Raw genomic sequence first — 24,596 nt, forward strand, 5'->3', positions numbered from 1 at the left:
GCCAGGCACGAAACGCTTGTGGGTCCCCGTTCACCGCTTGCCCCCCTGCACGCTGCGCCAGGCCCTCACCTTCTTCCTGGACATCACGACGCCCCCCAGCCCCCAGCTGCTTCAGCTCCTGGCCACGCTGGCGGAAGACCCCGCCCACAAGGAGAAGCTGCACCGACTCAGCCAGGTGGGTCTGGCTTTGGTGGATGGGGCCCGGGGGTCAGGTGTGGGGAGAGGCACGCTGTATTCCCCCTACTGAGGAGGGTCCGGGGCCTGGGGTTTATGTGCACCGCACACACCCTGCTTGGGGGCTTAGTCTGCCTTCCGCACCCCAAGTCTGTCCTCTTCGGAGGAGCGTTAGGGAGGGGCAGAGGCCAGATGGAAACCGATGGGAAAGGGGTGTGTGTGTCCCATTTTAAGCCCCTGGCAAAGGCAGATGTCTTAAAACTCCCGACCCCCACGTGCGTCTCTTCAAACCCAGGTCCACCCCTGGCTCAGCCTCCTGCATCCACAGTGGCCAAGGAGATGCCGCAGGGAATCCCGCAGGCAGGCGGGGGGGGGGCAAGGGAGGCCCCCTTTGGAAGCCTCCGTGGCCTCTGAACTTGAGAGCCCCTGTGGCCAGCAGGCTTCCCCTGCGTTGCCCCCTTGTCTGATCCCGGAAGAACGTGACGTCCTGCTGCGAGGAGTGGCGCGTTCCCAGCGCTGGTGTTGCACGTGGGCTTCCCGTCCATCTGAACGCGCCCTCGAGTGAACTCTAGTTTTCTCCCAGCGGTTTCCCCAGACGCGGCACATGGCGAATGCTCCGCTTGGAGCTTCCTCTGCCAGGCCGAAAAGCCACGTCACATCTCGGGCTTTACAAGACTGGTGCGCTTCGCTTTGGTGTCTCTGGAGCCTCCACAGTTCCGGGCCCTTTCCTTAAAAGGTGGCGTCCAGAATAGGGTGCTGGTCTGCGCGCGCACGGGAGGCAAGGCCAGGGGAACAGAAGCCCAGTCTGCAAACCACAAGACGGGGCTTCATAGTCACGTTAGACGTGGAAAGGCAGCAGCGGGCTCAACTCGGAAGGCGAGAGCTGGGGGTGGGGGGTGGGGGGCCGTGGTCGAAAGGAAGGCCGGAAGGTTGCCGGCCTCCTCCGCGCTGCCCAGAGCTCCTTTCCTGCGGCTCGGGACGTGCTTGGAGGCGCTCTCTGGGGCGTGGTGTCAGCAGCAGGTGCCGCCGCCACCGCCCCCACCCACGCACCCCGGTCCGGCGCATCCTTGCCCTCACCTGGTTCCTCCGCCGCCTCCAGGATTCCCTTCTGTACGAGGAGTGGAAGTGGTTCCGCTGCCCCACGACGGTGGAGGTGCTGGAGGAATTCCCCTCGGTGCCCTTGCCTGCCTCCTTCCTCCTCACCCAGCTGCCCTTGCTCCAGGCCCGCTACTACTCCATCAGCTCCTCCCCGGATGCCCACCCGGGGCAGATGCACCTGACGGTCGCCGTGCTCAACTACCACAGCCAGGGTGAGAGCGGGGGCCCCGCCTGTGGAGGGGGGTGGGGGTGCCGCAGCCTCTGCGGCAGGAGGGGCTGGAGCGCCGGGGGGGGGGCTGTTAGCGGCTCAGGAGGGCAGAGCAGGGGTTACGGATGGCTGCCAGGTGTTTGGGGAGGGGGAACCAGGGCCTGAAGCCCTGTGGGTGGCAGCACTCTGCTGGGGGGGGGGGGTTGGGGGGGGCTGGAGAACCGGGGCCCCCACAGGGCTGGGCTGAGTCCAGCATCCTGTAGAAAATGGAGCAGGGAAGAAAGCCAGTCTGCGGGGGCTGCTGCTACCGCCGTCGCTGCTACCGCTCACGCGGCCGCCTTCTCCATTTTGCCCCACAGATGGGAAGGGCCCCCTGCACTACGGCGTCTGTTCAGCCTGGCTTTCCCAGCTGTCGCCAGGAGAGATGGTGCCTGCGTTTGTGCGAGGGTAAGAGCAGCCTGTCTGGGGAGGGAGGGAGGGAGGGAGCGGCCCCCTTTGGGGGGTTTGATACCGGGTTTGATCCGGCCTTGGAGCTGTTTCCGTGAGGAAGGCAGAGGGGAAGAAACGCCCCCCCCGGGGGGCCTTCTTGACCAGGGGCCACAGGACGTCCCAGGAAGCCAGTGATCCAGTGGGGGGGAAGAAAAAGAAAAAGGAAATATTTGGGGCATAAAAGCCAGCGTGGCGTAGTGGCTAAGGTGTTGGGCTGGGAGTCGGGAGGTCCAGGTTCTAGTCCCCACTCGGCCATGGAAGCCCACTGGGTGACTTTGGGCCACTCAGACTCTCAGCCAAGCCTACCTCACAGGGTTGTTGTGAGGATAACATGGAGAGGAGGAGGAGGATTATGTACACTGCCTTGGGTTCCTTGGAGGGAAAAGGGCTGGATATAAATGTAATAAATATTTCTGCTTCTTAAGATCCCGTGAGGTGTGTGGGGGTGTTGCTTCTTCATTAAATGGAAAATAGGGGCAAAATGCCCCCCCCCCCCCCGGTTTACCAAAGGCCTCTGCCTAGATCTGCCCTTCGGGTTTGGGGCTGGGGGCGCCCGCTGCGTGCTTCACCTGGGACGTCAGTTGCTGGTCTCAGGCCTCCCCCCCCACCGTTTGCTTTGTTCAAAATGCCTGGGTTTGGCTGCACCCAGCAGGCGTTGCCCAGAACAGGCGAGGGAGGGCCCCTTCGTGACAGAGGCGGCCGTGGCTGCCCAGTGCTCCGCCGAAGAGCTTGGGGGGGCTTCTGCAGCTTGGCTGGGGATCCTGGGCACCCCTGGGTGGGCGCCTTGGGCCAGCTGCTTTTTGCCCTGCAGCTCTTAAAGGCATACGAGTCGGAACGGAAGGAACGGCCCTGGTGTGCTGGAGGAAGCCTCTGACCCACACCAGCCCTGGGATGGGGGACGACGGATCCAGGGTTTCATAGCCGTAGAGTTTGTGTGGGACTGTCAGTAGCTCAGGTGTGGACCTTTAATTGGGGTGGGTGGGGTGCAGAGCGCCGTTTGGCCTCCCTCCGGAGTCAAACTGCCAGGGCCCATACTGGGGTGGGGGGGTGGGGAACATGTTTTCTCCCTCGCCCATAATACTAGAAGCACGCAGGGTCTTTATCCCGTGAAGATGATTGGTGGGAGATTCTGGACAGATAAAAGGAAGGACTTCTCCACGCGTGGAATTTGCGACTCCCAAGACATCGCGATGGCCACCAGTTTGGAAGGCTTTAGAAGGGGGGTTAGGCAGAATCCGGGAGGTGAAGGCGACCCGTGGCTACTTGTCCTGATGACTGTGCGCTGCCTCAGGATCAGAGCCAGCATGGCTGTGTGCACCAGCTGCTGGGGAACATGCTGGGGAACATGGGTGGGAGGGTGCTGTTGCATTTGGCATCCTGCTTGTGAGTTCCCAGTCAACAGCTGGTCGGCTGGGCTAGTCAGGCCCTTGGTCTGATCCAGCAGGGCCCGTGCGCATGTTCGTCGGTTGCACTGGCCAGAATGCGCGGTGTCTCTTATCAGTGGCCCTGATCGGTCTTCCAGCCGGCGCAGGTGCAAGGGTGCCCCTCCTTCCCCGTTTCGCACGGGCGCCTCCTTCTTCCCGCTCTGCTCCTTAGCTCAGCCGCAGCGTAAAGAAGGCAGGAGGGGCGGGACGGTGGCCACTGACCATTCCGACCTGGCCCAGGGCCAGATATGGTCTTAAATTGTAGCCGCTGTGCCAGACGACGTCAGGGCCCTGGAAAGGGACCAGGAAAGGGGCAGGGAAGCAGGTGCCCCCAGCCACTCACCCTTTTAGAGTATTTTTCTGCCCATGCACAGTGGTGCAAGAGATGGGTGGGCCGTTTCCGATTCCTTTGTAAGACTGAGGGCGTCTTGTGTATGTGGGCCTGAGAGCAGCAGCAGCACTCAGGCCCTCAGTGCAAACAAAAGCCCAAGGACTCCAGTGGAGACGGTGGGTGGGTGTTTTTCTTCTCCTTCAGAATCCACGTGTGTCTCGGTCGTACTTCCACGTTCACCGTCTCAGATAGGCACCCATCCTTTTAAAAAAGTTTTTTAAAACTGCTGTGTCTGCCTGGCCTGTGTGGGTGGGTGTCGCAATGAATGCAGGGCCTGCCCTCGCCTGGCAGTTTTTAAGATGATTCTTCAAGCTGCTTTGCTTGTCTGAGTGAGGGTGCGCTGGCGCGGCAACGAATTCTTTTAACTCCTCCGCCTCCATGGCGATGTTTTGTTTTGAAATCCCTGCTTGTGGGTTCTGCAGGCCGGCCTTTCTCTCCCTTTAACGCAAAACAAAACTTGTGTACGCTGCTGCATTCCTGGGTATTTTTGCTTTCCTGGTTGCGGGGGCTGCTGCGTCTGGCAGCGCTTTTATTTTTAAACCACTTTGGCGGACCATTTATTTATTATTATTGCTGTTCTTGCTGCCATTATCTTTCATTTTGCTTTAAAAATCTATTTTAAGGTGTTTTGTTCTGTTTTTATTTCATTTTATCTTGTACGCCGCTCAGAAATTTTGAATGGGGAGCGGAGTATAAATATTGTAAATAAAGAAGTAAACCAGTCATCTTTGCTGAGCTGGCCTTGCATGTCCTCAGCCTTCCTGTTTCTCTGTGGGCCTTCCTGGTCTCTGTGGCTTGAGAGCGTTTGCGTGGGGCTCCCAGGATGTGGCCCTCGTTGGCCACCATCCTCTTGCGCTGTGCACTGGGTGGAGGACAGGGACGGCTGTCGGAGGCAGAGGCGGCAGCCATGCGCCTCCTCCCAATCAAGGCCCATTGGTTCTCTCACTCATTTGTGCTTTGCTTAAGCATTCTTGGTGCTTGCAAGGCAGGCGGCCGAGGAACAAAGCAGACGCCGTTGCCTCTGGCGACCGGCCCTCGTCCGTGCAAAGCGGCTGCCTTGTTGGTTTGTGCTCTTTGTGTGTCTCTAAAGATGTGTAGCTTGCTGTTTCATTTGGCAGAGATGTGCTACATATATGTGCGTTCGTGTGTGTGTCCCCTTGGGGATTTGGGTCATGGGTGGTGCAAAGGAATAGTGCTGTGTAGGCCCTTCCCTATGTATGCTGAAGTTACCAAAGCTAGATGAAGAGCAGTGCATGATGGGATCTGTAGTCACTAGAAGAGGACCAATGCATCTTGTAGTCTTGGCAAGAGTGATGGATGATGTTCTTATGGATGGCTTTAAAAGGGGGTTGGATCAATTCCCGGAGGAGAAGGCTACCCATGGCTACGAGCCCTGGTGGCTAAGTGCTAGTGTCATTGTCAGAGGCAGTACGACTGTGTGCACCAGTTGCTGGGGAACATGGGTGAGAGGGTGCTGTTGCACCATGTCCTGCTTTGTGGGTCCCTGATTGACAGCTGCCTGGCCGCTGTGTGAACGGAGTGCTGGGCTGGATGGACCCTTGGTCTGATCCAGCCTCAGGGCTCTTATAATAATAATAATAATAATAATAATAATAATTTGTTTGTTACCCGCCTCTCCCTCAAGGTGGGGTACAACACAAATAAAAACACCATAAAATACATAAAACTAATTCCAACGTTTAAAACTTCTGATGTTGGGAAGTGTAATTGTGGCTCAGAGCCACGTTTTCGTAACCTGCCGTCCGTGAGCAAATCCGGGGGCGCGTGTGATGGCAGCTGTTCTTCCCGGTCCTGGAAATGTTGTGGCAAGAGTTGCATTTTACACCTCCCGGTAGAGAGACCTTCTTTACAGCCAGAGCGGACCTGGGCGCACAAGCCCTTGGCGGTGCCCGTCATTAAATGGCCTGATAGTCCCTGGTCGGGGCCCTGGCTGGGCCTGGTTGTAGCTGGATGGCATCGGGAGCTTCGCATACGCTGTTCGGTTCTTGTTGGAGAGAGAAGACGAAAAACTCCAACATCCCTAGTAGGGCAATCAGTAACTTTATTAGGCCGACTGAAAGGTGGTATCGCCACGCTATCTGAAAGGGCCCAGAAATTGGGCGTTACAAAAAGCAGGTTTTGGGAACAGAGGCGGCCGAGCGCTGCCTCGAGATGGATGCCAGAGGAAAGGTCGTCTGGGACTTCATTAGCGGAGAGTTCGTCCTTTCCAAGTACTGTGCAAAGCTGCCCAGTTTTGTGTCAATTTGACTGGTGGTTTTTGGGTGGTTTTTGACCCTTCGTGCCGTTATCTCCAACCTGACTAAATCTGCATCCAAACCCTTGTCCTTCTTTGCTGGTCCTTGAGTGCTGAGCTTCTTCAGGATCCCGAAGGAGCCCCCCACCCCGGGGTGCAAGGGTCGTACAGCCCAGAAGCTTGGGGTGCTCATTCTCCCTCTCCGCTCAGGACTTAATAATTAAAATGAAGCCGTGGCGTTTATCCCCCTCTCAAGGTTGAATAAAGTTGCTTTGTCACACGGCCCTGCCCCCAAAGGCTGCAATCCCTAAACTCACTTACAGGGGACTATTTGCCACAGAGGTTGACCTCCGAGGAGACGTGTTTAGGGTCGTGCTGTGCTTCACCTTGTCCAGAGCGTGGGCCTGGTGTGACTGCAGGAGTGGCGGAGAGGGCTTTGAGGGAAGCGGGTGGGGGGCCAGCAGGAGGCAGAGGGCTGCCAGGTCCCCCGCCAAGCGCAGGCGAGAGAGCGCCCTTCCTTGCCCCACTTCAACTCGCCCGGAAGCTGCTGCCCCCTTCCTTGCGACCCACAAACTGAAGAACTTCTCCGCCCGACACAGCGCCCCGACCTTCCAGCTGCCGCAGGACCCCACGGCCCCCTGCATCTTGGTGGGGCCCGGCACCGGCATTGCCCCCTTCCGCAGCTTTTGGCAACAACGTGCGCATGACATGGAGGCCAAAGGTGGGTCAGGGCGGGACGGGGGGCGGGGGGCGCGCTGCAGGAGTGGGGCTGCCCCTGACGGCCCCGGCCCCCCTACCCACCGCCCTCTGCTCTTCCAGGCCTCCCTCTCAGCGAGATGGCGCTGGTCTTCGGCTGCCGCAGCTCCCGCCACGACCACATCTACAAGGAGGAGATCCAGGAGGCCCAGGAGAAGGGGGCCCTGAGCCACGTCCTCACCGGCTTCTCCCGCGACCCGGATTACACCAAGGTAACGCAGCCGGGGGCGGGCCTTCAAGGGAACGGCACTGTGCAGTGGCTGGACAGCAGGCTCCCCAAAAGCAAGGGCGGCCAGAATCCCGGCCTCTTGGCCGGCTCTCGAAGCAAGAGCTTTGAAGGGCTTTGGCAGAGGACACATTTGTGCCTCCGCTGTGCTTGACGGTCAAGGCTTCCTGCCCGGCCCCTCCAGGTTCCCACACATTTGTGGGGAGCCTAAGCATTGCTTGATTTCTGAAAGGAGAGGGGCCGGGCAGTTCAGAGCCACATATCCCCAGCTGGGTGAGGGCAGGCTGCAGTGGGCAACGAGAGGCTGGGGGGGGACGACACAGAACCGGGGTTGTGGGGCCGAGCCTTGGACTTCAGAGCCGGCTCTAGGGCTAAAGCCCAGCTCCGACTAAGGCCCAGCAGGAGTTGCCAGCCGGACGCCCCCTCTCTTCGCTCCCCCTCCCCTCCCCCCCCCCCCGCAGACCTACGTCCAGGACTTGCTGAGGATGCAACTGGCAGCCTACGTCTTCGAGGCCCTGTGCCGGCGGGAGGGACACATGTACGTGTGTGGCGATGTCACCATGGCGACTGGAGTCCTGCAGACGGTCCAGCAAATCTTGGCCAAAGAAGGGAAGATGACCCTGGCCGAGGCCGGAGACACCATCACCGAACTGCGGGTAAGGGTGTGGCGGGGTAGCCCGTGGGGCTTGGCAAGGGTGGGGCCAAGCTACAGCTCGTGTCCATGGGGCAGGATATGGGCCACCCCTGTGACGTCGTCGGCAGCTGAACCGGACCACTACTCCCTGGGCTCTCCAGCTGCGGCCGGGGTCCCCACATGCAGCAGAGGAGAACAGGCTGGACCGCTCCCGGCAGCACGGAGGGGCACGGCTTTGCAGTGCTGCCTTGTGTAAGGAAAAGCTCCCGCCTTGCAGGTGTTTCTCCCTTCACCCAAGAGGGCTTTACCAAATAGCCTCCTTGGCACCTAAAGCTTCCGTGCTCCGGTCAACTGCAGCCCCTCCTCCAGCAGGCCCAGGCCAGGGAGGCTCTGACCGTTCCGTTGGTCCTGAAAAATCAAGAGGTGTCGGACAGGGCGAGCTGTGGCCTCCCCCCCCCCCTTTAAACACCTGCAGTGAGACGGAAGGAATTCCGAGGGCCTCCCTGGATCTCTGCCTGCTTTCTGGCCCTTTCTCCCCCACTGGCTGCAGGCCTTGGGCGACGTCTGCCCCCCTCACACTGCCATTGACTGCAGGGAGACTCCTCTTCTTCCTCTGGGGTGGTGGTGGGTTTCCTGGACAGGGCATCAACTAACGCAGGTGGGTCCCCCCCCCCCCGGTCAAGAAATAGCTGCTGGCTCAGGCCCAAGCCAGCCCCTCCCTCTTTCTCCCGCTGTAGGACCAGAATCGCTACCATGAGGACATCTTTGGCCTGACGTTCCGCACGCAAGAGGTGGCGTCTCGCATCCGCAGCCAGTCGTTCTCCCAGCAAAAGAGGAAGAGCAACCTGCTGATCTCGGACTCCTGAGCAGCCGCCGTTTCTGCCCTCCCTTCTCAGGGGTGACGGGGTGGGGTGGGGTGGGGGGGCAATAAAGCCTTTCATTTTCACTTGGATGCTTCTCACGCTGTGCCTCGAAGTAGGAGGCTGGCTCTCCTTCCCCTCTGTATTGGGGGGGGGGCGTGGGAGGGCACGCAAGCCAGCAGCCTCCCCTAGGACCACAGGAGCTGCCTCACAGAGTCAAGAGCTTCCGTCTGCCTGGCCCAGGGCTGTTGACACAGACCGGCAGCAGCAATGGCCCTCCTTCCCTCCCGGGTTTCAGGCAGGATGCTTTCCCAGCCCTGTCCAGAGATGCTGCTGGGGTTCGAACCAGGCACCCAAGTAGAGAGAGCGCATGACCTCCCCTGGGGCCAGTCAGGGAGCATGGAAGGGGGGCGGCCAGAGCCATGCTTTATCTCGGGAGTGGGCAGACTTCAGGTCTGTGGGATCTGCCGTGTGTGTGTGTGTGTGTGCTCTATAACACACAGTTCTCAGCCCAGGAATTTGTTCAGCGTCCCAAAACGGGTTGAAGCTCTCTGCCTTCCCCACTCCAGCAGCAGGGTTTAGGGCAGGGGGCCAAGACGTGCTGCTGCTGCTGCCGCCACCCCTGGAGAAAAGGGAGCCGGATGTCCTTCGCTCACCGACCACAAGTTACCTGGCAATCCAGGGGCAGGTTTAGCCCTGCCGTCTGCCTGCCTCCGTTTTAAGGGAATTTCACCCAGAGCCAATGAAGCCGGCGTGTCGCCCACAGTCCGAATGGGAAGGAGCCTCCCTGTCTCAGTCCAGTCATTTTAGCAAATGGGGATAAAGCAACTGGTGTAGAAATTGCTGCCCCCCCCCAACACTTTTGGCCCAGGACTACATCATCCCCTCTCCCCCCTGCCCCCCGGCGTTCCAACGAAATGCACAGGAATCAGGACGACTTCGCTAGACGCGTCTGTAAACATTTATTGTCCCAGAACTGTCCTGAGGTGGGAGCACCAAGACAGGCAAGGCCAGCGCCCCACCACCCCCCGCCCACCTGCCCAGGTGCTGCCAGTGCCTGGCCCAGCGCAGGTGGCGCCCCTGTCAGAGCAGAGGGAAGGATGGAGAAGCAACGGAGAAAGCAGGCAGCAACCGAGGGCTCCCCAGCTGCCCCAGGGATGGGGGGGGGGGTTTAGGGCGCTGGGCCCCCCAGCTTCCTCCCCAAGCCATTCCCTATTGACCACAGGAATCCTATAAATACGAGTAGCACCGTGCAGGGCCTGATCCAGCCCGTAGCTTATTCACCCCCGAGAAGGGCAACACACCCAAAGTGAGCAGGGAGGCTCCCGCAACACTGACGAGGCCACTGGGCGCAGCAAAGTCCACAGCCAGGGCAGGGGCCCCTGCGATCCACGCCTGCTCCGCCGGGGGACACCGTCCACCTCTGCGAGCCACGTGCCCGTGGCGGGAGGGGGGTCCCAGAGAGCTGCTGCCCCGGCAGCCTTCAGCTGCCCAGGAACCTGCAAGGAGAAAGACCAGGTTGGGTCAGGAGCAACGTCTCGTTCATTCAGGCAAACTCCGCCCCCAGGCTCAGAATGCCAGCCAATAATGGAAAGCCAAGACGGGACGGCTCCTGGAGAAGGCCGGCAGGCTGCAACCCTCCGGGACGGGCGCCTCCTGATGTCCCCGTGGGGAGGGGGTGGGTGTCAAGGGAAAGAATGGCAGGCCGTGGGGGGGGAGAGGGGGGCCTGCGGGTACGGAAAGCTGCTGTGAGGGTTAGGGTTAGGGGAGGAGCTGCGAACGCCTCACAGTGCCTACGGCCCCTCTTGGCTTCACTCCATTTGCATACACGCCTTTGGGTCAAAAACCACTCAAACGGGACAGGAGACCGGGGTGGCAAAGGGGCCTCCGTGCCCCCCCCCCGGAACAGCAGCTCCCTGCTGGAATTGCCCCCCCCCCTCCCAGCACCCAGTTCAGGGCAAACCTGCGCAGCCAGGGGAGAGGAGCCCGTGGGACACTCACGCCAAGAAGGCAGGGAAGCGCCGCAGAGGGTTAGCTCTTCTCCCACTGCAGTGGCTGCTGGGCCTGAGGACCCCCCTCTTCTTGCTGCTCCTCTTCTTCCCAGCCCCCGAGGCCTCCATCCTGGCTGCGCGTGTGCAAAGGCCTTGTGGATGCTGCGTGGAGGTGCGAGCAGGGTCAGACACGGCGCCGTCCTCATGCCCGTCCTCGCACCCCCCACACCTCCTAGAGGTTGGCAGGAAACGCTCCGGCGTTCACCCTGCCCCGGCCGGCCTTGCAGGCCAAGCGCCCAACTCTGAGAAGGGAGAGGCAGGCGCTGCTGCTACTTCTGGAACGGGGTCTGGCTGCCACATGAGGGGCTTGGGTGGGGCAGTAAACGGATTCTACCCCCCCCCCCGCCCCCCGTTCCAAGAATAACAGAGGGGAGAAGCCTCTGTCAGGGGGAAGGAAGGAAGGGGTCTCGGGCAAAAAGCTCTGCCTCTCACAGCCGGGGTGGGGGTGGGGATCCCCCGGCAGGGACACTTTGCGAGTGCCACCCAGGGGTGGTAGTTTCAGGGCCCAGGGAATGGAAGAGGGTCCTGGGCAGGGCAGCCCCCCCACCCCTCCACCCCCACCCTCCCCAGCTCTGACCTGCTTGTGCTGAAGGCTGCAAGGGAGTGCAGGGGGGCGCTTGCTGCTGCTGCTGGTGAAGCTGAAAGGGAAGGAGAGAGAAGGAGGGTGTCGAGAGGCGGGGCGGGGGCAAGGCCAGGGATCCCCCCTCCCCCGACGCCGGTGTGCCAAAGCGCGCTGGACAGAAAGGCGCCGACCAGGGGACCTCCCCTCCCCCCTGGAGGCAGAGATGGCGCTCTGCTGGCGCAGCTCCTGCCCAACCCCGGGTGACCGCTCACCTCATGCATGTAAATGGCGTGCAGGCTCATCTCGGCCGAAGCGAACTCGGACAGCACGACGGAGCGGGTCAGGGGCGCCTGCCGCCTCTCACGGGGAGCAACGCTGCCAAGCAAGGAGAGGCCGGAAACAGGCGCGTCAGGCAGAAACACCCCCTCCCCGCCGTGGCAAGCACGGACTCCGAGGCCCCCCACCCCCTGGTTGCAAAGGCGGGAGGCCCCCCGTTTGGATGCCCGGCAGCATCTCCAGACAGGGCGAGGAAAGAATCCTGCCTGAAGCCCTGGAGGGAGAGCGGATGCTGCCAGTTCGTGATGGCTCTAGTGGGCTAGATGGAGCCAAGGGGCTCTGAGGCAGCCTCCACTGTCCCTCCGCTTGCCCAGCCCTTCTTCAGCCCAAGCCACAGAGCCCTGCCCCCACGGCGCTCCTTCCCACCCACTGCCAGGCGCCAGCAACCGGCGGCAGCAGTGACGGCCCTCCTTTGCACTTGGGGGGGGGGTGTCCTGGGCTCTTCGCTTCCGGCTGCAGGCGCTGGAGACCAGGTCAGAGCGCAGGTGCCCCCCTGCCCCGCATGACCCAGCCGAGCCCTTCTTGCAGGCTCGCAGGCTTGAACCCCCTCCGCCAGCCGCGTCCTTTTCTGCCCCGGAGCCCCACGTGACCCCCGGCTGCCTTGCCAAACGCCACGCGCCTTACCTGTCCCCCAGGAGGGTGCTGTCGCTGCGGTACACGGAATCCTCGCCCAGGGGGCAGCCGCGCCGGGGCAGCTGCGAGCAGGAGAGCGAGGCCAAGATGCTGGCGGCTGCGCTGGCTGTGCTGCCGGGCTGGGTGAAGGGCCGTCGCGGGGCCAGGGGCGCCAGGCTTCCGGCTGCCAGGACGGGATGAGCCAAGACGCTGGCCAGAAGGGCGTCCGGCTGCGGAGGCGGGAGGGAGGGAGGCGTTAGGGAGAGCCACGGAGCGCCCGCGAGGGGGAAAGGGAGCCCCCCTCCGCCCTCCCCCCTGCCGGGAGCGAGCCCCCATACTCACCACGGTGCTGGGCCCCTCATCGGAGAGGAAGGAGGCCCCTAAGGGGGCCTCGGCCAGGAGGCGCTGGGCAGGGGGGGCGTGGGCCGCATCCTGCTGCACCTTCTCCTTCAGATGCCCGATGAAGAGCGAGCTCTCGGGGGGCGGCTGCCAGCGGGGGTTGGTGATGGCGAAGTGGACGAGGGACAGCTCCGTCTTGCCGTTCTCCGCCTGCTGGTAGACGGAGGCCTCCGTCCGACCCTGCGACAACCACTGCAGGGGGGAAGCCCGGGAGAAGAGGGGGGCTGCATTTCGGGTGGTTCCTCCGGGACCCCCCTCCCCCGGCTCCCCATACGTTTGCAAGGGGAAGGAGCGCAGGAGCAAAACCAAGCAAAGGAAGAGGCTGACACGGCTCCGTTCCCTAACAGCCCAGGGGGCCAGAAGGGGCCGTTGGGTGGTGGCTTTCTGGCTGCCCTGTGGAAGCCCTGCTCAGCCTCCGTTCCCCCACCTGTAACACGGGATGGCGAGGTGAGGACCCTCGAGGCAAGGATTGTCACTCCACACCGACCTAATTCCTTCCCTGAACAGGGGGCCTGAGCTCCAGGCACGCCCACCCCAAAGGCAGGCCACTGCCCCTCAGCGCAGCCCGCGAAGGCGGGGCAGCTGTGGGCATCTATCGCAGCTGCACACACTGCAACACCACGATCAAGCGAGTTCCGGCGCACCCCCGGCACACCTCCGGTACCTGTGGGTTGCCGTGGTTGCGGATGTCAAGCTGGGCGAAGGAGCAGATGTCCCCGACACCCACCACCTCGACGGAGAAGTTGCGGAAGAAGTCGATGATGTCCAGGGCTCTGGCGCGCAGGGCGAAGATGAGCAGGAAGGGCGTCACGATGGGGCTCAGGAGCTCCTCCAAGATGAAGACCTGGGGCCAAAAGAGGCCGTCAGCGCGGGCTGGGGACGGGGGCCCCACCCTGGGGGCCTCGGGTGGAGCCAGACGCTCAGGCGTGCGGCCTGCAGCGCAGTCCCACCGGCGGGAGGGGGTGTTGCCTGCGAGGCCCTCCCCCCCCTCCGCCCGCTACTCACGGCCTTGTACTGGAAGAGCTGGGACATCTCTTCCCGCGTCTCCGACTTGTGGGCGTTGCCCTGCCAGTGGTCAGGGATGTAGTGGATATGGGCCAAGACGCACTGCAAGAGCTGCTCCGGGCACCAGACCAGGTGTTCATCAGGGATGAATGACCTGTGAGGGGAGAGCCAGGGGGTCGGCCGGGGGCAGCGAGGGGGGCACCAACACCCCCCAGCCCCTCCGCACAGCAAGGCAGAGGGGGAGACACGAGGTGCCAGCAACGCCTGGCCGAAAGGACCCCACACGCTTCGGGGACTACGGGTTGACCAAACGCTTCCGGTGAGAACGGTGGTCTTGCCCGACGTGGGCCTTTGCAGGGAGCCCTCCGACTTGCTGGACATTGACTGCGGCTGGCTAGGAATGACGTTAATGGGCCCCATCCTACTCCTTCTCCGTGTTCAAAAGCAGAGTCGACGGGCTCGAGTCCGGGTCTCCGGATGCAGTTTTGAGCTTTCAAATGCCCCTGAGCACCTCCCCCCACCCGGGGTCCGAAGCGGTGGGTTGTTTAAGAGTCCTTGGGGAAGCCGGATGATCTTAGGGCACAAAGAAGAGGCCTTGGTCTCTCCTGTAAAACCCAAACCCCACCCGCACCTCCAAGACTAAGCCAGCCTGCCCCAGCCGGACGGCCTCCAGACCAGAACTCCCAGAACCCCCAGCTGAGCTAGCTCCAGGGATCCGCAGGGCTGAGGTGGGGCAAGGCTGCGCTGAACAGATTCAGTGTGGCAGCTTTTGCGAAGCGGCCTCTGCTTCAGCTGCAGCAAGGCTAATCCTCCGGGAGCAGGTCGATAGATAGATAGATAGATAGGGGTACAGAGGAAGGAAGGAAGGAAGGAGGAAAGTCCTCAACAGTGGGGCCAACAGGCCATAAAATGCACGAGGCGCAGTAGATCTACGGCACTTTTACGCAAAGCCCAGACGGATGTGAGATATGAACAGAGTGACCCATTCACAAGGCAACCTTTAACACCTGCAGCAGAAAAGAAACCCGCCATCCAAATGAAGTCCAAGCTGGAGAGAAGCCAATTTCCTGGCCAGTTCTAGCTCCCTTCGTGTGAAGCTCCCTTCGCAACTGCTTCGTGGGAGGCTTTCGGGTCGGCCTCGGCACCAGCGTGCTGGGACGCCATGTCGGGCTTCGAGGCTTGTTAGGGCCTCCTCCCTGCAGTGGCTGGGGGGCCTGGCAGCGATTCCACCGAAGCCTCCGTGGCCTCAATGGCCCTTTGCGGGGCTGAGAGCGAGAGAGGCGCGTCCGCACCTACCTGGCCACCGTCACGATGAGCCCCAGGAGGGTGATGGCGGTCAGGATGTGCTGCACCGTGAGCACGTCCTCGTCGTAGACGGTGAGGGCGATGAGCACGGCCAGGATGGAGCCGGCGAAGAAGCCGACGTTCTTGGCCAGCAGGGTGAGCAGGGGGCTGGTGAAGGAGTTCATGTACTTGGAGGCCGGCTTGTAGCCGCGGCTCAGGCGGGCCTGCAGCTCGTGGTCCAGCTCGTTGAAGTGGCGCAGGTAGAGGCGGCCGTAGAGGGACCAGCGCCGGGCCCCCAGGCTGCCCGGCTCCCGCTTGAGCACCTCCGTGTAGCTGAAGAAGGCGTACAGCACCTGCCACACCAGGATGAAGGGGCACAGCAGCAGGTTGGCCAGCCCCAGCAGCAGCATGCTGCGCCCCAGCCGGCGGGCCAGCTCCAGGCGCGCCCCCGCCCGCTTGTACTGGGGCTGCAGGTTCCACTTGCCCTGGAAGAGGGAGCCGGGCCCCCAGAAGAAGAGCAGCTCCAGGTTGTACTTGAGGCCCTGCGTCAGGAAGACCGCCTCGCCCAGCAGGGGCAGCTGGAAGCGGACGGGCAGCAGCGACTTGTTCACCATGGCCACCAGGTAGTTCTTGAAGCGCAGGATGCGGTGGTGGATGTCCAGCTCCGACAGCTCCCGCTTGTGCACGCACATCTGCTGCTCGCGCTGCAGGGAGATCAGCCGGGCCTGCACCTCCTGCCAGCTGCAGTTGCACAGCTCCTCCTGGGCGGGCGGGGGGGGGCAGAGGGGGAGGCGGTGAGGCGGCGGGCGGGTGGGCGGGGGCTCCTCCGCCTGGCCCAGAGATGCCAGGCGCCCCAGGCCACCGGCTTCTGCTCCCAGGGCCTGGCTCTGTCTGGCTGCCGTCAGCTCAGAAACCTCCAGGCTGCAAGAGCCGCCCCCCTCTCCCCGATTCAAGCCCGATTCCTTGCTCAGCTGCCCCTGTCCAAGCCCCGCCTCCAAGAAAGAGCCAAGATGCCCACTCATCAGTCTCCCCCCCACCCCCCAGCACACCCACTGAGCCACACAGTCTGGGACGTGCAAGGAGGGAGCAAGGCCTCTGCAGAACGGGGGGCCTCCAGGGGGCTGAGCCTCATGCCCCATGTGGGCAGGCACATTCCCCCCTCTGACCCACACGTCTGGCTTAATTCGCCTGCTTTTTATTGATAAGAGGGACGCCTCTCTTGAGTAAGGAGCAGGTGAATAGAATTTATGGCAAGCAAGTAATTTGGGGGAACTGAGGATCAGGGCTGGGCCAGCACCCTAGCAAAGTGTGGCAGGTGGGGCTGGGATGCCAGCCAAAAGGAGCGCAGGGTGAAGGCAGGCTGTGGCGGCAAGGGAGGCTGCCTGCCCAGGAACATGGGACGGGGCGGGGGTGTTGCACCAGGCCAAACTGTCCCACCCACCACCCTGGGCCCCGGCCCAGCCTGCCCTTGGCTCACTCACCGAGGGGATCTTGAGGGCTTTGGTGTAAAAGGCACGGATCTCCCAGTAGCCCAGGAGGCTGCAGAGGACCTTGACCAAGCGGTAGAGCCAGAAGGTGGCAGCCATCACCAGGAGGAAGATGATCCAGCCACTGGCCCGGATCCTGGGAGTGGGGGGAGAGAGAGAGAGAGAGAGAGAGAGAGAGAGGCAGCGTCAGCCCCCCTCCCTCTCCAGGCGGTGGCGGCGGCAGGTCACCCAGGACACCCTCGGGGTCATGTTTTGCAGGACGGTTGTGCAACGGAGACTCCAAGGGCTGCGTCCGTCTCTGGTTACACACAAACACAGCCAGGCATCTGCTCAGAAGGCAGCCATGGCTGGGGAGGAACCCAGCCCCCAGCTGACCGCGAGGGAAGCTGGGCCACCCCTGTGAAGTGGCCAGAAGTGCAGCTGTCCCAAGGAGATCTGAACTCCCCCGTGGTCCTGGCGGCTGTGCCGCCCACAGCTGCGGAGGGCTTGCTCTAGCGCTGCGGAGGGCGCGCCGGACTTCTGCCCCCACAGCTTGCGCTGCGTCAGGGCTGCTTGGTACAGGAACAGAGGATCAGCCTCTGCTCCAATTTCTGGGTCTTTTAAGAACACACACACCCAGCCCTAAACCTCGTACGACTGACCTATACGTATATCTCGTGGCAATTCAAACCTGTCAAAGCACATCAAAGGCACTTGGAATAGAAATCCGATTAATTCACTGAAAACCAGAGAAAAACCCAAACTTGATCCTGAAGAAAACAGGTCTCGTCACGGGACCCTGAAGCCTAAGAGAATCGTAGAATCATATCATAGAATAGTAGATAGATAAGATTTTGATAACGCTTTATCGTTTCGACCAGCGGTTACAACAAGCGTAGTAAAAAGAATGGTAAAACAAATAACACATTCTGCAAGGTCAGAAATGTATGATCTGGGCTGGAAGAGCGAAGTCGGCCAAAGCCAAACGGAGACTCTCACTATTGCAGGGAAACAAAAAGTGTTTTCTTTCTGAATCGGACCAGCTAGACTTTTTCTCAAGAAAACAATCTAAATATTTAGAATGAATTTGGGAATAGACAGGGCAGTAGAACAGACAATGAGGCAGATCCTCCACTTTGCCACTGCGGCAAGGGCAGAGCCTCGAGGCAGAAGGAATTTTATTAAAACACCCTTTTAGCACTGATGTTTTCATTTGTTGCATCTTTAATTGTGCAAGGGCTGATCGAAGACGAGGATTAGAAATTAGAGTCAGGTAAGCATTTACATTCAAATTTAAGACTAGTCTCTGTAAACCAAGGTGCTATCTTATTACTTGAAACTGCACAGAGACCCATTTGATAGATACACTGTAGACCCTCTCCTTAAAGAGTTGGAAGGGGCCTCCAAGGTCATCAAGTCCAACCCCCTGCTTAGTGCAGGAATCCACCTGAAAGCTTCTGTAAACCGCCCAGAGAGCCCTGGCTATGGGAGCAGTATATAAGTCAAATAAATAAATAAATAAATAAATAAATAAATAATCCCTGACAGATGGCTGTCTGGCTGCCTCTTGAATGCCTCTAGTGTGGGAGCGCCCACCACCTCCCTAGGTCATGGCTTCCGTTGTCGTACTGCTCTAACAGTCAGGAAGTTTTTCCTGATGTCCAGCCGGAATCTGGCTTCCTGTCATTTGAGCCCATGATTCCGCATCCTGCACTCTGCGATGAACGAGAAGAGATCCTGGCCCTCCTCTGCATGACAACCTTTCAAGACCTTCTTCACCCAATGGCATCTGCCACAGATGGTGGACAGGCAACCCATCAGGTGGACAGGGTGGGAAAGCCCCCCCCATTACACCCCCCCCCAAATCATACTCTCTTCCCATTGCTACAGAGGACCAAGCAGCCCTGTGACAGAAAGCCCTCCTGCGTGGGATACTGCTCATCTTGGCTTCATAAAAGGGCGTTTGGGGAGAACAGCTGTTAGACCTGATAAGCTCAACAGGACCTCCACGTTCAGGGGCAAGATACTACTGGCCACTGCATGCTGGGGACAACCAAGAGGGAGAGTGGCTGGCCCCCTGTCCGGCTTCTGGGTCCCCTGAGAACTTCTGCTTTGCCCAGCACTGCTGTGAGTGGAGGCCTGGGTGGACCGTGGGGCGGATCCAGCCAGGCCGCTCTGGGGTGTTGAAGGATCTTCCCCTGTTCTCCTTCACACAAGGCAAACCCCAAGGCCAGGAAGCCGCAAGGAGCCCTTCCTCCCAAGGGGGAAGACGAGACAGTGCCTTCGGCCAGGAAGCCACGGGGGCAGCACCGTCCCCTGTCCCTGCTGTCCTGCCGATGCCACAGACATGGGATTAAACTCTTTGCTGATTCACCCGGAATAGCTGCCCCCCTCCCCCCACCCCCAGGGCAAGCACAGGCACAGATAAGAGCCCCACTATCGTCCTGTCCCATCCCGTTTATTCTCTGGGTGTTCGGGAGCAAACAATCCACTTCAAGTGGCCTTAGGTGGATCACACACAGTCATAAGGACATCCGAAGAGCCCTGAGGACGGATCAGACCCAAGGGGCCATCTGGTCCAGCGCTCTGTTCACACAGTGGCCAGGCAGCCGTCGGCCAGGGACCAACAAAGCAGGGCCTGAGGTCCGTTTCTTTCCCCCCGCCCCCATATCTCACTTGGAAGTCAAAGAGCACAAAGCAGCCAGCCTGGACGAGGACCGAGTGCAGCAGCCGGGCTTCTCTCCCCGCTCACCTCTGGGCGCACTGTGGCGTGGGCAGGATGGCATCGGGCAGCGTCACCTTGTTCCTATCGGGCACAAGGCTCCCCCCCTGGTGAGTGTGATTGACAGGCCTGTTGGCAAATAGCACGTCGTACTCCACGCAGCACAGCAAGAAGGTGGTGAACGTGACCACAAACAGGAACTGCCTGGGGAAAGAGCGCCAGGGGGTCAAAGGGCCCCGGCCAGGTCCAGCCCTCCAGCAGGAACCCAGCGGCATCCCCGATGGCGACTCCAGAGGGGCACGATTGGAGGAGCCAGCCCCTTCCCTCGCTCCGGGGGCCCCTCGCCCTCCCTCCGCCAGGCTCCAGACCTTCTGCCCAGGCCCCTGCAGAGAACTCCTAGGGCAGCAGTGAGCCAGAGGCCAAGCACCCTCTCCCCTCATCCAAGACCCAAAGCCGGGCCTCCCTGTCCATACACACAACCTTTTGCACGTGGAGGGGAGCGCCCCCCTCCTCCCCAGCCCATGGGGGAAGGGAGAACCGGAGAACAGCCCTGGCTTCCTCCTCCCCCCACCTCCAGGGAGAGAAATGTGAACAGGACGAGAGCGGCTGTTCCCCAGGGGCCAGGTCTCCTCCGAAGGCAGCCGGCTGACCCCCACGGCCCTTCAGCGAAAGGGGAGGCCGACCGTTTGCAGGCCCAGAGGGACAGAGCAGTCTCTGGCTACTTACACCAGCTCAAAGACGTCAGAGAGCATCATGCAGGCAAAGCCGTTCTTCTGGTGGAAATGGTAGATGTAGGGAGGCCGTCAAGGAAGAAAATGGCCACAACTCCGCCGAAGCACCTTGGAGCCCCTGCCTGCCCCGGATGCCATGGTTCTGCCCGGGGAAACGCAGCCCCCTGGCGCCCCGACACAAAGCCCCCCCCACTGCCTGCCTCCAAGAGGGGGGGGGGCTTCAGCCATTCCTCAGCCACGCAGCCCCAGCTTGCGCAGGAAGCGGCCAGCATGCTGGGTGGCCCATCTCTGCAGCATAGGGCAAACAGCATTCTGCTCATGTGCAGAGATGCTCCTAAGTGGTCGCCTGGAAATGCCTGGCGGCTGACGCCCGCCCGCTCTCTCTCTCTCTGTCTGTCTCTCTCTCAACCAGTCCCTCTGCAGAAGTTTCCCAACTCCCCCCACACATGCCAAAGAGCTCTCAACTCAAAGCGGTTTCCCAAGGGAATGGCTTGAAAAGGGCTCCTGCTGACGGCTGCCTTTCATCCCAGCCCCGCCAGCGTGGGCTTCCCGAGACCCTTTGCCAACACCATGAAGGATATTTTGGTGAAGAAGTTGTCCAAGTTCTTGATGTGATGCCAGGAATCTGGGAAGGGAGAAAGGGACAGCTTGGCTGCAAGCCCCCCTCCCACCCACTCCCCCGTTCCCGCTCTGTGACCCGCCCACTTTGGAGGCCCCAGATCCCAGCACCCAGGTACCTTTCAGCCCCTCGGTGACGTGGACCAGCAGCTCCTCCTCGTCCTCAGGGGGAGAGTCGTCCTCATAGCCTGGCAGGCGATGGTAGTCACCATAATGCTCCTCACTCACAGCCATGGCAGACGCTGGGCTGCCCCACTCCGCGGGGACCCTGCCTGGCCAAGGGAGGCAGAAGCAGATGAAGCCCCACGGCACCCAACAGGGACCCCCTCCTGCAGAGCCGGCCCAGGACCCCACGGGAGGCAAACACAGCCCACAGCCCCATGCAGCGGCTGCTGCCACCCCGGTCCAATTGCCCAGCTGCCCCCTTAGAGCTCAGGACGTTGGGGGAGGGTCCTGCGCGGCACAGCCGGGCTCCCCGAAGCCAAAGCCCCCTCCCCTCTCATAGACGCCCCCTGCCTTTTAGGGTGGAAGGAGGCCTGGCACAGCCCCGACAGGAAGCGCTTCAGGCCCAGCTGCCGGGCTCCTGCCTGGCATTTCCTGCCACTCACTGAGTCAGGAAGGGGCAGTTGCCTGGGTGACATTCCAGCTGGCCACAGGCCTGACTCAGGAGCACCAGGCAGGCCTCCGAGGCCAGGAAGAACCCTGCGGGCCAAGCGTGAGCTGAGCAGGCAGCCTCCCCAAAGGGACTTTGTGGAAGGAGGGGACAGGGAGGAAGCGCGCAGTGCTCTTGCTCCCAGGATCCGGCAGCGGCTCCTCCGGCGGATCAACCCAGGCAAACCAGGAGAGAGAGAGAGAGAGAGAGAGAACGGGGGAGGGGGGTGCTGGGAGCTCCAGGGAAGCGTCACGCAAGTGAGGGCAGCAGGGCAGAGCCCCCAACACCCCCCCCCCGGGCCAGACTCTGCTGCGCCCTTCCGAAGAGTCCAGGCTGCCACGCGGAGGCCTGAGCCTTCGACCCAGGACCCAGCCCCCCAGGGTTGGGTGCTCTTCGCTGGCAGGAGTCCTCCGGCGCCCCAGGCAGGCGTGGAAGCGCGCTTCCCATTGGCTGCTGCCTCCTGCGTGGAACGCCTGAACTCTCCCACCAAGCTACGGTGGGAGCAAGAAGAGGCCGGAGCCCGCTCCAAGCCATCCGGACGGTGCCAAGAGCCAGGACTCGCCCATCACGGAGCCGGGCCGGGCGGTACAGGGCCTGCATAGCCGCTCCAGGGCTCCAGCTAGCCCTGCTGAGTCAGCTCTGGCCAGCTGCGACTTCGTGGCTTAGAGAGACTTCGGGATACTCAAGCAGAGAGGAGGAGGAGGAGGAGGAGGAGGAGGAGGCGGGCCTCTCACCAGGCACCAGAGCGGTGCTCTGCTCAGCACGTCCTCCAGGCCCTTCCTTTTAACCTGGGGAGGGGCGGCAGCAGCAGCGGTGGGGGATCAGGATCTATAGCCAAAACAACAAAGTGTCTTTTGGCACCTTAAAGACTGGGCACCTTTATTCTGGCATAAGCGTTCCACCAAAAGTTGTGCCAGAACCATTTTGCTAGTCTTTATGGTGCCACACGAGACCCTTTGTGGTTTCTGCGGCCAGAGACGGACTGGATACAGAGCACGTAACTTACTATGGAGCCGTCTGGCGTCTCCCCCCGCCCTGCCCCCCCTTCCATCAGCCCTCCTAGACTCCCCGCCTCCCCTCCCCTCCCTGCCAGCATCCCTGCCGGCCCCTCTTTACCGCCGCTGCTGGGGTCAGCTGCCGAAGGGATGTGTCTTGGGAGCTCCCGCCAGGGTGGCTGGAAGCGCCGTGACCTGCCCCTGTTGATGTCCCAGTGGGGGAGGATGCCGGCAAACAGCCCCGCCCCACATCTCCAGAGGCCTGAGTCACGGGAGACGGGTCAGGTCAGAGGCAGGGCTGAGAGCGCAGCAGCCACCCACAGGCAGGCAGGCAGGGTTCACCCTGGGGCAGGCGGGGTTCACCCTGGGGCAGGCAGGCGGCCAAGCCGGACCAGAAGGAGAAGCGGCCGGCTGAGGCCAGAGCTCCAAACCAGCTAAGCCACACAACCCCTCCCAAGGCCCAGCTGAGCCAGGTGGGGGCGAGGGACATGCGTCACACCGCCCCGCCTCCCGTCCCATCATGTGCCCGTAGCTCCTCCCGTCCCAGCATATGGAAGGGGGCAGCCACCAGGCGCAAGCTAAAAATACTCCGGGCAGCAAGCTTATAAACAGCCCAAGCGGGGTAAACATGCCAGGCGCCTGGTGGAGAGCCAGCTGGAGGAGGCCGAAGGAAGCCTCAGGTCACGGCTGCCGCTCCCCCCCAGCCGCTCTGCATCACCACTACCCAGTACTGCCTTGCCTCCTGGGGCAGTCCCCCAGCCGTAGAGTAGCTCCCGCCTGTGGCCAAAGAACACCCACCTCCTACGGCCTCCTTGAGCAGGACGGCCCCATCCAATGTGGACAAAACAGGGGGAGAAGCAGCCACAGGTCCTACCGCCAACCCCCTCCCCCCAGACAGATGGGAGGTGGGGAGGGAACCCTCCCCCCACCCCCACCAGCTGCCACGGAGCCTGAAGTGGGATCCTGCAGCAGGGGCCACCCTCCACTTTAAGCTGCCTCTGGGCACCCGAAACCCACCCGTTTGGGAGGGAGGTGAAGGGCCGAGCAGCTGGGTGCCAACATGCAGCGACCAGCAAATGATGGAAAGTGGCTCTTCTGGGGCGAGGGGTGGGGTGGGAGGAGAGAGCCGAGGATGGCCGGGGCCGAGAGCCAGCTGGGCCCTGGGGCGCAGGCATCTGGGGAACCCAAACGGCAAGGCAGCCAATGGGCACCGCTGGAGTCCCCAGGGCTTGGCAGAGCTCCTCCGCAACTGGGAGGGCCAGGGAGGAGAGCTGCCATCCAGGCAGACCTGGGAAACTGGGCCCGGCCAGGCCCCCCTCACAGAGCCCGGAGCAGAGGTTCGCGCGGCGCTGGCTCTGCCTCTAGCCTGCTGGGCCATCCCTTCCTTCCGTGCTCCCTGCCACAAACTACCTGCAGGATGGCGATCGAGGCACGGCTGACGGAAGGAATCCGCTCAGACCAGTTTCTCTCCCCACACTTGCTGGCAGGCCAGGGAGCAGCAGAGGGCCTCCCCGGATCAGCCGGCTGCTGGTGCCGGCTGTGTTGTCATCCCTGGAGCGGCTGTCAGCCTACAGTCCTCGCCCAAAGCTCTACCGGGGCTGCCGAGTCGTTTCCCAAGGTTGTCCCAGGGGCCGGCGCGGGCTCCCTGCCAGCGGTTTTGCAATGTGCCCAGAGCAACTCCCACAAAACCAAGAGAAGACAGCTCCTCCGCAGCCAAGAGGCCTTCCTCAGGACGGTGTTTATGTCGGTAGCAGCGTTGCTTCTGGGAAACGGTGGAACAGGCGGTTTCACAACACAAAGCCTCGCTTCCAGCTCTGTCTGCGGGGGCCGCCTCACTCTGCATGCGCAGCGATTCCCACGCACCCCCCCACCCCTTGATAAAGTGCAAATATGCGTGAGGCAATCAGGCGAAACACAGCTGGCTGTCACAGCACAGCAGCGAGATCGGGAGCGACGCAGCTTCACACCAGGCCGCCTACCGCCACGGGACGGGCGCCCTGCGGGCAAGGCACTTGCGGGGGGCCTGTTGCCCGGCCTGTGGGAGCCACATGGTTCACAGCAACACTCCCGGCCAGCCGGCCGCCACAGGGCAAGACGCCACACGCGAAGGGAGGGATGGTGCCACCAGGAGAGAGCCCGCGAAAGACAGCTCGTGGGGCGAAATCCAACGCTCTCCAAGGAAACGTAGTGTGAGAGGGTGCCACGGATGCTGTGCAAATCTTCTGCAGCCGGGTCCAAGAGGCGTCAGCTGCGGTTGCGTCCGCACATGTCGGCCTGACTCAAGGCAGGAACAGGCGGCGCGTCCTGCGATCAGCCGCGCATCAGGGGCCCGAGGCCATCCGAGAGCAGCTCAAGAAGGAGCGGGATCCTCGCACGGCTCCGGCCGACACGGCGGCGTATCGGCAACCACCTCTGGTTTGGTGCGGCATGGAGGCCCGTCTCAACGAGGCCCTGCTGCTGCAGCGCGGATCCAGATCAGAGGCCTGCGCAGGGCCATGTGCTCCGGGCCCAATCCCACATGGCGCCACGGTGCTTGCTGACCCGGCGCAGAGGTCAGTGGCGCGATGCGGTGCGGTCCGGCATGGTGCGGCTCTGGGGGCCGAGGAGACCTGTGGGTGCGCTTCCAGGGGTGTGTGTGTGGGGGCGTGT

General features: G+C 61.9%; 2 protein-coding genes across 2 annotated transcripts in view; one reads left to right on the plus strand and one right to left on the minus strand.

The window, feature by feature from the left end:
- Positions 1–8,520, plus strand: part of NOS3 (nitric oxide synthase 3) — a 34,603-nt gene extending 26,083 nt beyond the window's left edge. Inside the window, exons 20-26 of the mRNA XM_063147561.1 lie at positions 6–175; positions 1,274–1,484; positions 1,840–1,927; positions 6,638–6,759; positions 6,858–7,006; positions 7,482–7,676; positions 8,392–8,520. Coding sequence (XP_063003631.1) covers positions 6–175; positions 1,274–1,484; positions 1,840–1,927; positions 6,638–6,759; positions 6,858–7,006; positions 7,482–7,676; positions 8,392–8,520 — 1,064 coding nt within the window. The remainder of the gene's footprint in view (positions 1–5; positions 176–1,273; positions 1,485–1,839; positions 1,928–6,637; positions 6,760–6,857; positions 7,007–7,481; positions 7,677–8,391) is intronic.
- Positions 8,521–9,928: 1,408 nt separating this feature from the next.
- On the minus strand, positions 9,929–23,456 carry ATG9B (autophagy related 9B). Its single transcript, XM_063121680.1, has 15 exons — positions 23,358–23,456; positions 20,420–20,572; positions 20,262–20,307; positions 19,678–19,740; positions 18,982–19,155; positions 16,245–16,386; positions 14,776–15,524; positions 13,480–13,633; positions 13,139–13,318; positions 12,418–12,666; positions 12,088–12,305; positions 11,400–11,502; positions 11,143–11,203; positions 10,516–10,667; positions 9,929–10,013 (listed from the first exon to the last, which is right to left on the minus strand). Exons 2-14 carry the CDS (start codon positions 20,532–20,534, stop codon positions 10,546–10,548), a joined length of 2,376 nt encoding a protein of 791 aa, XP_062977750.1. The 5' UTR covers positions 20,535–20,572; positions 23,358–23,456; the 3' UTR covers positions 9,929–10,013; positions 10,516–10,545.
- Between the last annotated feature and the right edge of the window lie 1,140 nt (positions 23,457–24,596).

Source organism: Elgaria multicarinata, chromosome 1 (assembly GCF_023053635.1).
Source record: "Elgaria multicarinata webbii isolate HBS135686 ecotype San Diego chromosome 1, rElgMul1.1.pri, whole genome shotgun sequence".
Lineage (NCBI taxonomy): Eukaryota > Metazoa > Chordata > Lepidosauria > Squamata > Anguidae > Elgaria > Elgaria multicarinata.